Below are 13,355 nucleotides of genomic sequence, written 5' to 3'. Positions count from 1 at the left end.
GGGCCCCCAAGGTTCCAGGTGATACCACCTCCAAGGCTTCCCTAAGTATTGGCCTACTGGGGGGCTCTCTGCAGTGGCTCCACCCCAGTGACAAATCTCTGCTTGGGCCCTGAGGTCAAAGAAATCCTTTCCATCTAGGTGGAGGCAGCCATGCTCCCACAGCTCATACAGTATGCATACCTACAGAGTTAGCACCACAAGGATGCCACCAAGGTTTATAACTTATGCCCTCTGGAGTAGTGGCCCAGCCTACACCTGGTCCTGCTTGAGCCACAGCTAGGGTGACTGAGGAATGCTCTGCTGGAATGTGGGAAGCAGAGACCAAGGTGGCCCTGGGCAGTGATCTCTGAGACCCCACAGGCACCTGGGCCCTTCCCCTGAAACTGTTCTGCCCCAAGGCCCTAACCCTCTGGGCCTCTAAAGACCAAGGCAGCCCCAAATGCCTTTGGGGTCATTTTCCCATTGTCTTGATAACTAGCACCTGGCTTCCTTCTACACATACTAATCTCCTTATCAGTCATGTGGCCATACCCGTGGTTCTGTCTCCTACACATACGTTTTTATCTTGTATATGGCTAGGCTGAGAATTTTTCAAATATTGACGTTCAGCTTTCCTTTTGATGATAAATTCTGCCTTCAAATCATTTCTCTTTTCTCAAGTTTTTTTTTTTTTTTTGAGATGGAGTTTTGCTCTTGTCACCCAGGCCGGAGTGCAATGGCGTGATCTTGGCTCACTGCAACCTCCCCTTCCCGGGTTCAAGCGATTCTCCTGCCTCAGCCTCCTGAGTAGCTGGGATTACAGGCACCTGCCACCACACCCGGCTAATTTTTGTATTTTTGGTAGAGACGGGGTTTCACCATGTTTGTCAGGCTTATCTCTGACTCCTGACCTCAGGTGATCTGCCTGCCTCGCCCTCCCAAAGTGCTGGGATTTACAGGTGTGAGTCACCACGCCCGGCCTCTCAGGTTTTTCTATAAGCAGTTAAGAGAAGCCACACAGCATCCTGAACACTTTGCTGCTTTCTATCTCTTCTGCCAAGTATCCTAGGTCATCATTCTTTTTTTTTTTTTTTTTTTTTTGAGACGGAGTCTTGCTCTGTCGCCCGGGCTGGAGTGCAGTGGCCGGATCTCAGCTCACTGCAAGCTCCGCCTTCCGGGTTTACGCCATTCTCCTGCCTCAGCCTCCCGAGTAGCTGGGACTACAGACGCCCGCCACCTCGCCCGGCTAGCTTTTTGTATTTTTTTTTAGTAGAGACGGGGTTTCACCGTGTTAGCCAGGATGGTCTCGATCTCCTGACCTCGTGATCCGCCCGTCTCGGCCCTCCATAAAGTCCTAGAACACGACATAATTCAGCTAAGTTCTTTGCCACTTTATAACAAGGATAACCTTTCTTCCAGTTTCCAATACCTTGTTCTTTATTTCTGTCTGAGACCTCATCAGAATTCCCTTCACCATCCGTATCTCTATCAACATTCTGTTCATGACCACTTAGGCAATCTCTAAGAAGAACGAGGCTTTCCCCACAGCTGATATCCCACACCTACAGCTCTCCCCTTCTTCTGAGCCCTCACCAGAATCATCCTTAATGCTCCATTCATGGCAATCCAGGCTTTTCTCAGCACTCACTTCAAAGCTGTTCCAGCTTCTATTCATTATCAAGTTCCAAAGCCACTCCCACATTTTTACATATTTGTTATAACACCTGGTTATAAATGTTATAAACGTCTCTGGTACCAGTTTCTTAGTCCCTGTTGTGCTGATATCACAGAATACGACAGACTGGGTAATTTATAAAGAACAAAAATTTATTTCTCACTGTTCTGAAAGCTGGGAGGTCCAAGATCAAGGCACCAGCATCTGGTGTCTGCTGAGGGCTGCATCCTCACATGCAGGAGGACAAATAGGGTGCCAGCTGCCTCCAGCCAGCCCCCGTATGAGGGCATCTACTCCTAGTTCAGGAGGGAGGGGCCCTCATGGCCTAGTCCCTTCTTAAAAGTCCTCTTCTTGGCGTGGTGTGGTGGCTCACACCTGTAATCCCAGCACTTTGGGAGGCCGAGGCGGGTGGATCACCTGAGGTCAGGAGTTCAAGAAGAGCCTGGCCAACAGGTGAAACCCTGTCTCTACTAAAAATACAAAAATTAGCTGGGTGTGGTGGCAGGTGCCTGTAATGCCAGCTACTCGGGAGGCTGAAGCAGGAGAATCGCTTGAACTGGGGAGGCAGAGGTTGTGGTGAGCCGAGATCGCGCCATTGCACTCCAGCCTGGGCGACAGAGCGAAACGCTGTCTCAAAGAAAAAGTCCCCTTCTCTTAATGCAACACCTGGATTTTGGAGGGGACACATTCAAACCATAGCAATCACCAACAACTGGTATTTTTCTCCCACCCTACATATTCTTTAGGTAACCACCCAGGCCAGTGAGGAAAATAATCAATCTACTTCTGAATAAATCCTAGCTATAGTCTCATGCTACCGTAAATGGGATAAAAGCAAACCATGCCCGAAAATTTTTGGAATAAAGTGATGTTTACACCATTATGCTGATTTTTATAAAATGTGAATCATATTGACCATGTTCATTTGTACTAGACCACCACACCAAAACTTTTTAAAATTATTTTCCAGTTAGGTGACAAATGATGTTGTGCTTTCGTTTGTACATCTCTCATTTCCGGGAGATTTATAATTTGTATTATTTTGTGAATCATCCGTTCATGTCTTCTGCCTGTTCTCCTACGGTCTTTTTCTTATTAATTTGTAGAGACTCTAATGTAATAGCTGTTGACCATACAGCTGCCACAAACATGTTTCTGATTTGTTTACCTTTTGGTGTCCCTGATATTAAAAGATGCTTATATAGCTGAACATTTTTCTTTTCTAGTTCCCCCCCCCTTTATGTTTAGGCCTTGGAAGGTTTCTCTACCTGAGATCAATAAATATTTACCTATCCTCCTCTTTCCCCACCCTCATCCTTTTATTTTGCCCACATGTTTAAAGCATTAAGACAGTGGAGTCCAGTTGGTCATGTAACTCACTTTACAGATGAGACTTCAGTGACGTGACGTAACGTAAAGGCTTGTTTTATGAGAATGTGTTGATCCTTCTTAACGTGGCTTATGATTTGCCACCTCAGGCACGTATTGTATTTCCTGCCAAAATATACATTTGTTTGCCTTCTTCATTAGTCACTTAACAGCCTTCCCCTAATTTTTTAGGTGTCCTGATGGCAAATTTCCAGGGCCATGCGCTCCCTGGGAGTTTCTTCCTGATCATTGGACTGTGTTGGTCAGTGAAGTACCCACTGAAGTACTTTAGCCACACACGGAAGAACAGCCCACTGCGTTACTATCGGCGTCTTGAGATCATCGAAGCCGCAGTCAGGACTTTGTTTTCTGTCATCGGTAAGAGCAGGGGTCATTTGGTCCAGGGAATCTCCTCCTCATACCCAGAACCTTTAATTCATGTTTTGAGCCCTGTGAAACAGATGTTTCCACTGGCAGAGATAATAGGGCAACAATTTCCAGAGGGCCACTATTTTATTATAACATCCATTGCGTACAGAGCTTTATAATACGAACGGTTGATGGCTCTCACATCATAGGACACTGTGAAAAACTATCAAATCAACAAGGACACAGGTATGGAAAGTTGTTGGAGCAAAACACCCACTGTATGAAAAAGATCTGACACAAATACAAAGAGAAAAAAACAAAATAGATTGGGCTCACGTACCTGAGCTGTGACAAAGTAGAAAAATCACCTTTTTCCTCAATCGTCTCTCCCTCTAGATCCTTACAGTAGTTGACACCCAACCCATTGGCTCATCCTCATCCTCAAGTCTCAAGTGCGTAGAGAGAGTTTATGCAGATTAATAAATTAGCCAGTGGGAGAGAAAAAGCAGCAGAGGGCTGTTGGAGAGGGAATTTCCTTCACTCTGCCCCCATTCCAACAAGATCCACCCACTCCCACTGTTTCCTTTGCATCCACTCCGCTCCACTGGGGCCCTCCAAGAACAAGCAGTGATGACAGTAACAGGTGTTCTTCCTCAGGACCAGCCCCACCTGGGGGGAATGAGGGGTCTTAATCTGCAACTGACAATCACCACTTGTCATCAGTGGCCTGCGGTTTCTTGGAGAGAGTGAAGCAACATTGCTGGCTTCTCTTGGAGAAAGCAAAGCTTTACACAGCTTTGTTGGCCTCATCCTGCCAAACTTCCCCACTCACCATTCACGCATCAGAGAGGCTTCCCGTGAGAAGTGACAGGGACCTGCGGCTTAAAGGGTCAGGACAGCGTCAACCTTTGCCTAAATAAAGCTAGGACAATTACAGCATTTGGTCCCTTGACTGGGTGAAAAAGGTACTCATTCAACAGCTCTCTGGCACGCCTACCACATGCCAGGAAGTCACTGTTCCAGGCATAGGAGACACACTGGGGAACCACACAGTCTCTGCTGTCACAGGGCTTCCATTCTAGCGTCACTGGGACTTTTCCTGGGTCATTTCCACAACTCCTTGACTCTTTGTGTGGGAATTCAAAAAGGATCTGGCTTGAGAAACAAATATCTGGGGAACAGAGTCCAAAATGTCATCATGGAGGATTTCTTCTAGGCTTCCCCAAGAACATTTTGGGTACCAGACATAAAAACAAATCTTTTGCCTTGTAAATTAGGTATAAAAGTAGAGGGGGTAAGAACAAAGAGCTCTCCTGTGGCGCAGTTTCGTCATTTTCTGGCCCACATCATGGGGCCTCTGCCTTGTTTACCCAGTGTTTTAAAACACAGAGCTGGGAGGGGCACAGGGCTTGCAGAGCTGGCTCTGTGCCCAGGAAGGACACGCACTCAAAGTCAGCTCTGCAGACACGCACCTGGGAGCCGCTTGTGTGTCTCTGCTCAGATTCTGCTTCCAACCTAATCGTTTCTGTCCGGGATTTCTTTCACTGCTCACTTGGCAGGGAAGCCCAGGGATTGTTCTATCAGCCACACTCCGACCTCAGTGATGATGTCTTGCTCATCTCCACTCCTGGACAAACCTCCTGGGGATCTGGTTGCGTTCGCTGATTCTTCTACCCTCAACCCCAAACCCCTAAAAGGAACAAGAATGGCAAGATGTCTACACAGGTTACTCAGCACACACCCCGTTTTATACTGAAGCAGCTGCACCTGAGGCAGCCAAGTAGGTCTGCTGACCCGCGGGCCGCCCTCACCTCACCCCATCTCTGCTTCAGTCTCGCCTTTGGGTTGCTGCTTGCTGCTATTTGTCTTGGAGTTACTCTTCCCTCTAAAACAGCCATTCTCATTTCCCTGCAGGGATCCTGGCTGAGCAGTTTGTTCCGGATGGGCCCCACCTGCACCTCTACCATGGGAACCACTGGATCAAATTAATGAATTGGCAGCACAGCACCATGTACCTATTCTTTGCAGTCTCAGGAATTGTTGACATGCTCACCTATCTGGTCAGCCACGTTCCCTTGGGGGTGGACAGACTGGTTATGGCTGTGGCAGTATTCATGGAAGGTAATTCTGTGGAACGGATGGAGAGGAAGGATAGCCTGACAAGCCATATTTATGAAGGATCAGAGTACAAAAGACCAGAAATGTTGCAAATATAATAACCTTCCCCAGAAAATCCACATCTCTGGGCTGCCAAAACCGGAATAGGACCTAGTGCTCTGCTCTGGACGGGCCAGGTGGCATATTCCCAAAAGTAGCCCATGAAGGCTTTGAGGCTTGCAGGCAGCTCCCAAAGCCCCTGGTTAACACTGCAGGAGTCCTCCTTGCCATCCCACTGCCGCCAGCAGTCCCTGCTCACGCATGTGCATACTCCTCAGTGTGGATGGATGTGTGCACATACACATGCGTGTACACACAATGCCCCAGCTGGTTGAATGCCCCCATGCAGGGGATACATCCCTTTGGCTAAGCGAAACCACACTGTACCCTTCACCCAGGGAGGTACCGTCTTGCCTCCATCATAAGTCTCAGGAGACCCACCCCGCTGCTAGGGGCGCGCTCCCAGTATGACTCACACTGACTGGGGTATGAAAATCCATTTTGTCATCTAACAACCTCACTTCTGTACCTCGGCGAGTCGAAAAAGGTTGAGGGCAAAACTGAATTTCAAGTATACACATAGTCTGTTACAAGTCAGCAACATGCTTCAGCCGACCCATCCTATACTAACCCACCATGGGTTCCAGAGAGATTTTAAGATACAATCCCCTGCTGCTTTATACTCCTAACATACGAAATACACTTACTCGCATCGGTTTGCTGCCTGTAATGTTATGTAAACTAACTTCCTAAATGCTGAAGAGTCTAGCTGAGACAGGTGTAAGAGGAAACATCGGTGATGGTGAAGGCCAAGCGTGGCACTGACAGCTGCCATCTGGTTTGTGGCAGGTTTCCTCTTCTACTACCACGTCCACAACCGGCCTCCGCTGGACCAACACATCCACTCGCTCCTGCTGTATGCTCTGTTCGTGGGGTGTGTTAGTATCTCCCTAGAGGTGATCTTGCGGGACCACATCGTGCTGGAACTTTTCCGAACCAGTCTCCTCATTCTTCAGGGAACCTGGTTCTGGCAGGTGATTTTCCACACCCAGGCCCCTCGCTGGTATGGATGAAGCAGCCCCACCGAGTGTATCCCTGATTATATGGGGTTTGAAAATGCAGCACTAACATGTCATGCAAAGGGGTTTAGATGACCCTTTTGCCCCCATGCCTACCCTTTGACTTCTAGTTTTATCCATTAACATCCAGAGGATGCGTCAGCAATCCAAAATTTAGAGCATGCACAGTGAGGTTCAGCTGGCCTCCCCAGAGGATGGGCTCATGCCTTTCACAGGCTCTGCCTGCTAAACTGTCCACTGGAAATGTGGGCCCTGAAGTTCTGTTTTGTTGTTTCTTTTGAGAGAGAATCGCCCGGTCACCCAGGCTAGAGTGCAATAGCACAATCTTGGCTCACTGCAACTTCCATCTCCCAGGTTCAAGCAATTCTCGTGCCTCACCATCCCGAGCAGCTCAGGTTACAGGTGCCTGCCACCACATCTGGCTCATTTTTTTTGTATTTTTAGTAGAGACAGGGTTTCAGCAGGTTGGCCAGGTTGGTTTCGAACTCCTGACCTCGTGATCCGCCTGCCTCGGCCTCCCAAAGAGCTGGGATTATAGGTATAAGCCACTGCACCTGGCCCTGTTGTGTTTTTAAGCAAGACTTAAAATTAACCTGAAGCCATTTTTTTTTTTTTTTTTTTTTTTTTTTTTTTTTTTTTTGAGATGGAGTCTTGCTCTGTCACCCAGGCTGGAGTGCAGTAGCATCTTGGCTCACTGCAAGCTCCACCTCCCAGGTTCACGCCATTCTCCTGCCTCAGCCTCCCAAGTAGCTGGGACTACAGGCACCCACCACCACGCCCATCTATTTTTTGTATTTTTAGTAGAGATGAGGTTTCATCGTGTTAGCCAGGATGGTCTCAATCTCCTGACCTCATGATCTGCCCACCTCAGCCTCCCAAAGTGCTGGGATTGCAGGCGTGAGCCACCGCGCCTGGCCTTTTTATTTTTTGAGACGGAGTCTTGCACTGTGGCCCAGGCTGGTGTGCAGGTGTCACGATCTCGGCTCACTGCAACCTCCACCTCCCAGGCTCAAGCAGTTCTCCTGCCTCAGCCTCCCAATTAGCTAGGATTACAGGCGCCCACCACCACGCCCAGCTCATTTTTTGTATTTTTAGTAGAGACAGGGTTTCACGATGTTGGCCAGGCTGGTCTCGAAACTCCTAACCTCATGATCCGCCTGCCTCAGCCTCCCAAAGTGCTGGTATCACAGGCGTAAGCCACCGCACCCAGTGAGAGCCATTTTTCTATGTGAAAAGGTCTTTTGATGCTAACGAAGTGTGGGAACTACGAGGTAGTGGTAACATACGGGCCACTTCGGTGGCCACAGGAGGATGGCTAGGTTGCTTCTCAGGACAACCAACCCTAAGACCAACTTCTCTGTGTAATCCCCTAGATTGGGTTTGTGCTGTTCCCACCTTTTGGAGCACCCGAATGGGACCAGAAGGATGAGGCCAACCTCATGTTCATCACCATGTGCTTCTGCTGGCACTACCTGGCTGCCCTCAGCATCGTGGCCATCAGCTATTCTCTTGTTTACTGGTATGTCTGAGACTTCAGTGAAGCTTTTCCTCCTAGCTCTAAGCAGGACTGATGTGATTAACTCGCACCATCTGATGAGTGCCGACTACACGTCAAATTCTGTGCAAGGTACTCTCATGCAGGGAAGGTGTCACTAGCCTTATTTGCAAACAAGGGGAATGAAGCTTTTCAAAATTAAAGGACCTGTCTGGGTCATAGTAACCTGAGGGACCCAGGTTTCAAATGCAGGCCTCACAGATTTTAAGCCTGTGGTGTGGTGGGGAAAACCGAAATGGGAATCAGTACTGGATGGTAGTCCCCGCGGTAACGGTTCATTCTGGACCCATCGATCTTACTTCCGGACCTGCCCTCCCTGCTTCCCAGAGACGATGTGACAATCAAAAAATAAACCAGAGCAGAATGTTAAGACAAACTGCACTCCACCCCTCACCGAAGTCCTCATTAGAGGTAGATACATAACAACTATGGACTCCTATGCGCTTGCTGCGCCCCAGGCCCAGTGGAAACCACCTACACTCTATTATCCCATTTAATCTTCATTGCTCTATGAAGTATGCGCTGTTAAAGGCTTCAAAAAGCTGAGTAACTTGACCAAGGTCACCCCACTAATAAATGGCAGAGCCTCTCAGTGCAAGGGTGACTTTTAGCAAATGGTATTACCAGTTCTATTTGCTGTTTGGCTGCCCCTACCTTTCTTTCTAAGTCATTTCTCTAGATCCCAAGTAGAATATTAGGTTGGTGCAAAAGTAACTGATTTTTGCCATTATTGCATCCAGAAAGAGTTCCATATGGACCCAAGAGAAGGGAGCTCAAGTCAGTTTCTTCTAGTTCTGCTGCCCAGCTACTGAAACAGTAAACCAAGATAGGCAGGAGACCTTGGCCTTAATTATGACATTCAGTAGTTTCCACCAATGCCCCTTTATCTACTGATATTTCCTAAGAAGTCTAGTTTATAGACATGTAATCACAGTATTTGATAGAAATATAAAGAAAATAGTTTAAGAACCAGTAGATGCCTTCACATCCTTGGGTAATGGATTAAGGGAATCTCTGGCTAATTGGCTCTTATTGTTTCTCTATTAAAGCCTTTTGACTCGGATGAAGAGACACGGAAGGGGAGAAATCATTGGAATTCAGAAACTGAATTCAGGTGACACTTACCAGACCGCCCTCTTGAATGGCTCAGATGAGGAATGAGCCGAGATGTGGAGGGCATAGATGTCCCACCGAACAGCTGGAATGAATGGAGTTCATCCCCCCACCTGAATGCCTGCCATGGTCTGATCTTAAGGGTCTATATATTTGCACCTCCTCAGTCAACACAAGACTGGAGGTTCTAGAACAGGAAATCAGGCCTACAGCATCCTGTGTATCTTGCAGTTGGGATTTTTAACATGATTTAAAGTCTGTGTTGGTATAGTACCCCTCATAAGGAAAAATTAAGGCCTCCAAGCAGCAGGCCTTTGTGCCTCAGTGTAAAGAGAAATCAAGAGATGCTAAAAGCTTTACGATGGAAGTGGCCTCATGGATGAATCCAGGATGTGAGTCCAGCAGGAGGACTTGCTGCTTTTGGTTAACTTATCCCTTTTTCTCTTAAGCAAGCAGGTACTTTTTTATTAGAAATATGTTAGAATGTGTAAGCAAATGACAGTGCCTTTAGAGTTCTAACTCTAACTGACATATTTTTTAAAAGTAAAATAATTCACAAGCTTTGGTATTTTAAACTACTGTTAAACATATCATAACTAATCATACCAGGGTACTAAACCACTGTTTGTAAGTGACAAAATTAGGCCAAAGGTGATTTTTTTTTTAATCAGGAAGCTGGTTAATGGCTCTACTGAAAGTTGGGGCCCTGATGTTTTGACTCCTCAAAGTCACCCTAACATAATATCTGATAGGAAAGCTGTATAATGAGGTAGAGAGAAAAATATCAGGTATGGAAGGCTTTCAATTTTAATATAGCTGAAAGCAAAGGATAAAGAATTCAGAATTAGTAATGTAAAGTATTGAAACCCTAATCTTGCTTCTGGATCTGTTCTTTTTAAAAAACTTCCTTCACTGCACCTGTAATCCCAGCACTTTGGGAGGCTGAGGCAGGCGGATCACAGGGTCAGGAGATCGAGACCATCCTGGTTAACATGGTGAAACCCCGTCTCTACCGAAAATACAAAAAATTAGCTGGGCATGGTGGCAGGTGCCTGTAGTCCCAGCTACTCAGGAGGCTGAGGCAGAAGAATGGCGTGAACCTAGGAGAGGAGCTTGCAGTGATCCGAGATCACGCCACTGCACTCCAGCCCAGGTGACAGAGCAAGACTGTCTCAAAAAATAAAAACTTCCTTCAACAAGTATTTATTAAATATCTACTTTGCAACAGCACTGAGATGGCTGTAAGGACTCCTGAGACAGGTGTCCAGCAAGGAGTTTATAGTCAAACAGGAGAGACATGCCAGTAGTCACACCCAGTGTGACGGGTGCTATGAGAGACAAGGACAAGCCACGATGAGAAAAAGGAGAGGAGGGGAAATACAGAACTTGCCCTGTAGAGAAAAGCCATCCCAGGCTGAGACAGTAGCACATTAAAAAATGAAAGCATAACAAATATGGAGAACTTAAAAAGATTAAGTTCTACAAACTGATAAAAGTGGGTTAGGACCAAGTTGATGGGCCTCAGAGACCAAATAATACTTTCCATGTGCATAGTATTTTTCAGATTCTGAGATGTGCCCGATCTCATCTGGTTCTCACAACCGCTTGTAATGTGTAAGAGCATGAGGTCTTTCAGAAAAGCTGGCAGTGCTAGCTGGGCACAGTGGCTCGTAATCCAGCACTTTGGGAGTCCGAGGCGGGTGGATCACGAGGTCAAGAGATTGAGACCATCCTGGCCAACATGGTGAAACCCTGTCTCTACTAAAAATACAAAAATTAGTTGGGTGTGGTGGCGGGTGCTGGTAGTCCCAGCTACTTGGGAGGCTGAGGCAGGAGAATCACTTGAACCCGGGAGGCAGACGTTGCAGGGAGCTGAGATTGTGCCACTCCACTCCAGTTTGGTGACAGAGCAAGACTCCATCTCAAAAAAAAAAAAAAGGAAAGAAAAGTTGGCTGGCCTAAGACCACGCAGATGCCAGGTGGCAAAGCCAGTCTTCAGTATGACTCCAAAACCAGGCCTCTCTCACCATTCCACTCTGCTACGTCACACAAACCCAGGAGAGAATTTACATCCAGCACTGCATGCACTTTGGAAGAAATGCTGTACTTCACTAAATGAAGGTAACCTCCCAGGGTTAGCCAGCCTTTCAGAGTTGAAGTCACTGCTTAGGGATTCAAAATGAGCTACTAAAAGCACTAATTTAGTTATTAGAGAACCCCGGGTTCCACTTTCAGGAGCCACCTTGTTTGGCCAGTGGAGAAACACAAGCATTCTTCATTCAACAAATACTGAAGGACCTATTATTGGCAATCAACATAAAATGTCTTCTTTCCTTGGGGACTGGAGGTGGGCAGAAGGACCTATTCAGTTTTACTTTCAAAAAAAAGATCCACATGAGTTATTTTTAAGTGTACCATATTTTAAGAAAATGTACTATTTTCTCCAGAGTGAGGGGCTGAGGTGTAAAGAACAGATATATTAAAATGTATTTAGATGCCCTTCACACAGCAAGGCTTGTGATGCCTTCATGGAAGTAATCAACCCTATCATAAACATTATTAGATGTGGTATTAAAGTATAAACTGATGACAACACTATTCTCCACATCCTGTCTTAGATGTGTTTTCTGAATAATTTTACCAATCTCTGTCAACCAGAGGCTCAATCGTTGCCACCAGAAGCCCTTCTGGAATCATTCCCTACAAAACACGCACCATGGCCGGATGCAGTGGCTCACGCCTGTAATCCCAGCACTTTGGGAGGCTGGAGCAGGTAGATCACCTAAGGGGAGGAGTTGGAGACCAGTCTCGCCACCATGGTGAAACCCCATCTCTACCAAAAACACAAAAATTAGCAGGGCTTGGTGGCGCATGCCTATGACTGATCCCAACTACTCAGGAGGCTGAGGCAGGAGAAAAGCTTGAGCCCAGGAGGCAGAGGTTGCAGTGAGCTGAGATTTCGCTGCATCACTCCAGCCTGGGCTACAGAGTGAGACTCCATCTCAAAAACAAAAACAAAACACTCACCATCGCTGCGCCATTCATCTTTCACAAACCTGAAGCCAGCATATGAAGGAAGCTAGTGTGGCACAAATCCTGGGCTGTCACCGTAAACAGCTCCGGTAGGGAGTTTCCATTCTACGCTATTGTTATTCCACCCACAGGCTGGATAGTGCCGAAGTTACACGTCCTGACGAGTCAGCATCCTGAAGCAACCTGAACTGTACACTCACTCCCTGCTCTCCAGAATGCACATGTCTGCATGTGCAAAAAAACGACAAGCAGAGTCAGTTGACCTCAGCAAACAGGAATGCAGGCAGGGCTGTGGCTGAATGCCAGAGCTACTTTTATGAAATTCCTTGTTAAGTAAATTCAGAAGGGGTTTGTTTGTAGCTGGCAGTAAATACCTAAGACAGGATCTCTGGAATTTCTACTTCCTTTTTTTTTTTTCTTGTTTAAAAACTGCCACATGGCCTTCCAGGTGAAAGGTGATTCTTGAAAATAACAAAGATACGCAAGTATCAAAGGACTGTCAAACGCAGACACACTCGCCTTTCTCAAGTGGAAAGACCCATTTCCCCGCACTACATCCTACCTCTCCCCAACTGCCAACCTCATCCCGTGCCAGTCTCCTTGCTCATCACAAGCTCAACCTGGGAGGCCTATTCACTTCTGCTCTCTGCAATGCAGGCTTCCCACCTCCTAAGACTGGATCGCCCCCAGGCTCGCCAGGATACACCACAGCCCTCCTGCCCAGAGGAAGGTGACAGAAAGAGACTGACTTAGAATCAGAAGCCTCTCTTTAACTTCAACGCAGACTCATGTCTTCCAACGGTTAAAAGAGGAATGATGACACTGGTTTTACAGAATTGCTCTACACGATATGTCTGTGAAAGAGCTGTGGAGCCAGCCAGCCTCCCAGAGCCTCCTCCACTTCTCGGCAACCGCCTAACCACCCAACAGCTAAGCCAGGCTCCTTCCATCCCACATCCTCCAGCTCCACCTCTTCACCCAGAACCCACAAAAGAGCTTCAATACACTCCAAAAATGAAAGATACGT

General features: G+C 47.1%; 2 protein-coding genes across 2 annotated transcripts in view; one reads left to right on the top strand and one right to left on the bottom strand.

The window, feature by feature from the left end:
• TMEM45B (transmembrane protein 45B) overlaps positions 1–10,167 on the top strand; it is a 41,607-nt gene extending 31,440 nt beyond the window's left edge. Inside the window, exons 2-6 of the mRNA XM_010356373.2 lie at positions 3,215–3,400; positions 5,306–5,512; positions 6,398–6,582; positions 8,001–8,146; positions 9,232–10,167. Coding sequence (XP_010354675.1) covers positions 3,223–3,400; positions 5,306–5,512; positions 6,398–6,582; positions 8,001–8,146; positions 9,232–9,343 — 828 coding nt within the window. The 5' untranslated portion in view covers positions 3,215–3,222 and the 3' untranslated portion in view covers positions 9,344–10,167. The remainder of the gene's footprint in view (positions 1–3,214; positions 3,401–5,305; positions 5,513–6,397; positions 6,583–8,000; positions 8,147–9,231) is intronic.
• Positions 3,535–13,355, bottom strand: part of NFRKB (nuclear factor related to kappaB binding protein) — a 45,164-nt gene continuing 35,343 nt past the window's right edge. The window contains exon 26 of the mRNA XM_030917526.1: positions 3,535–5,081. The gene's annotated coding sequence lies outside the window, so the exon portion shown is untranslated. The remainder of the gene's footprint in view (positions 5,082–13,355) is intronic.

This window comes from Rhinopithecus roxellana, chromosome 15 (genome assembly GCF_007565055.1).
Source record: "Rhinopithecus roxellana isolate Shanxi Qingling chromosome 15, ASM756505v1, whole genome shotgun sequence".
In the NCBI taxonomy this organism is placed as follows: Eukaryota; Metazoa; Chordata; class Mammalia; order Primates; family Cercopithecidae; genus Rhinopithecus; species Rhinopithecus roxellana.
The sequence above is the reverse complement of the archived record's forward strand: the minus strand, read 5'-3'. Positions and strand labels throughout refer to the sequence as shown.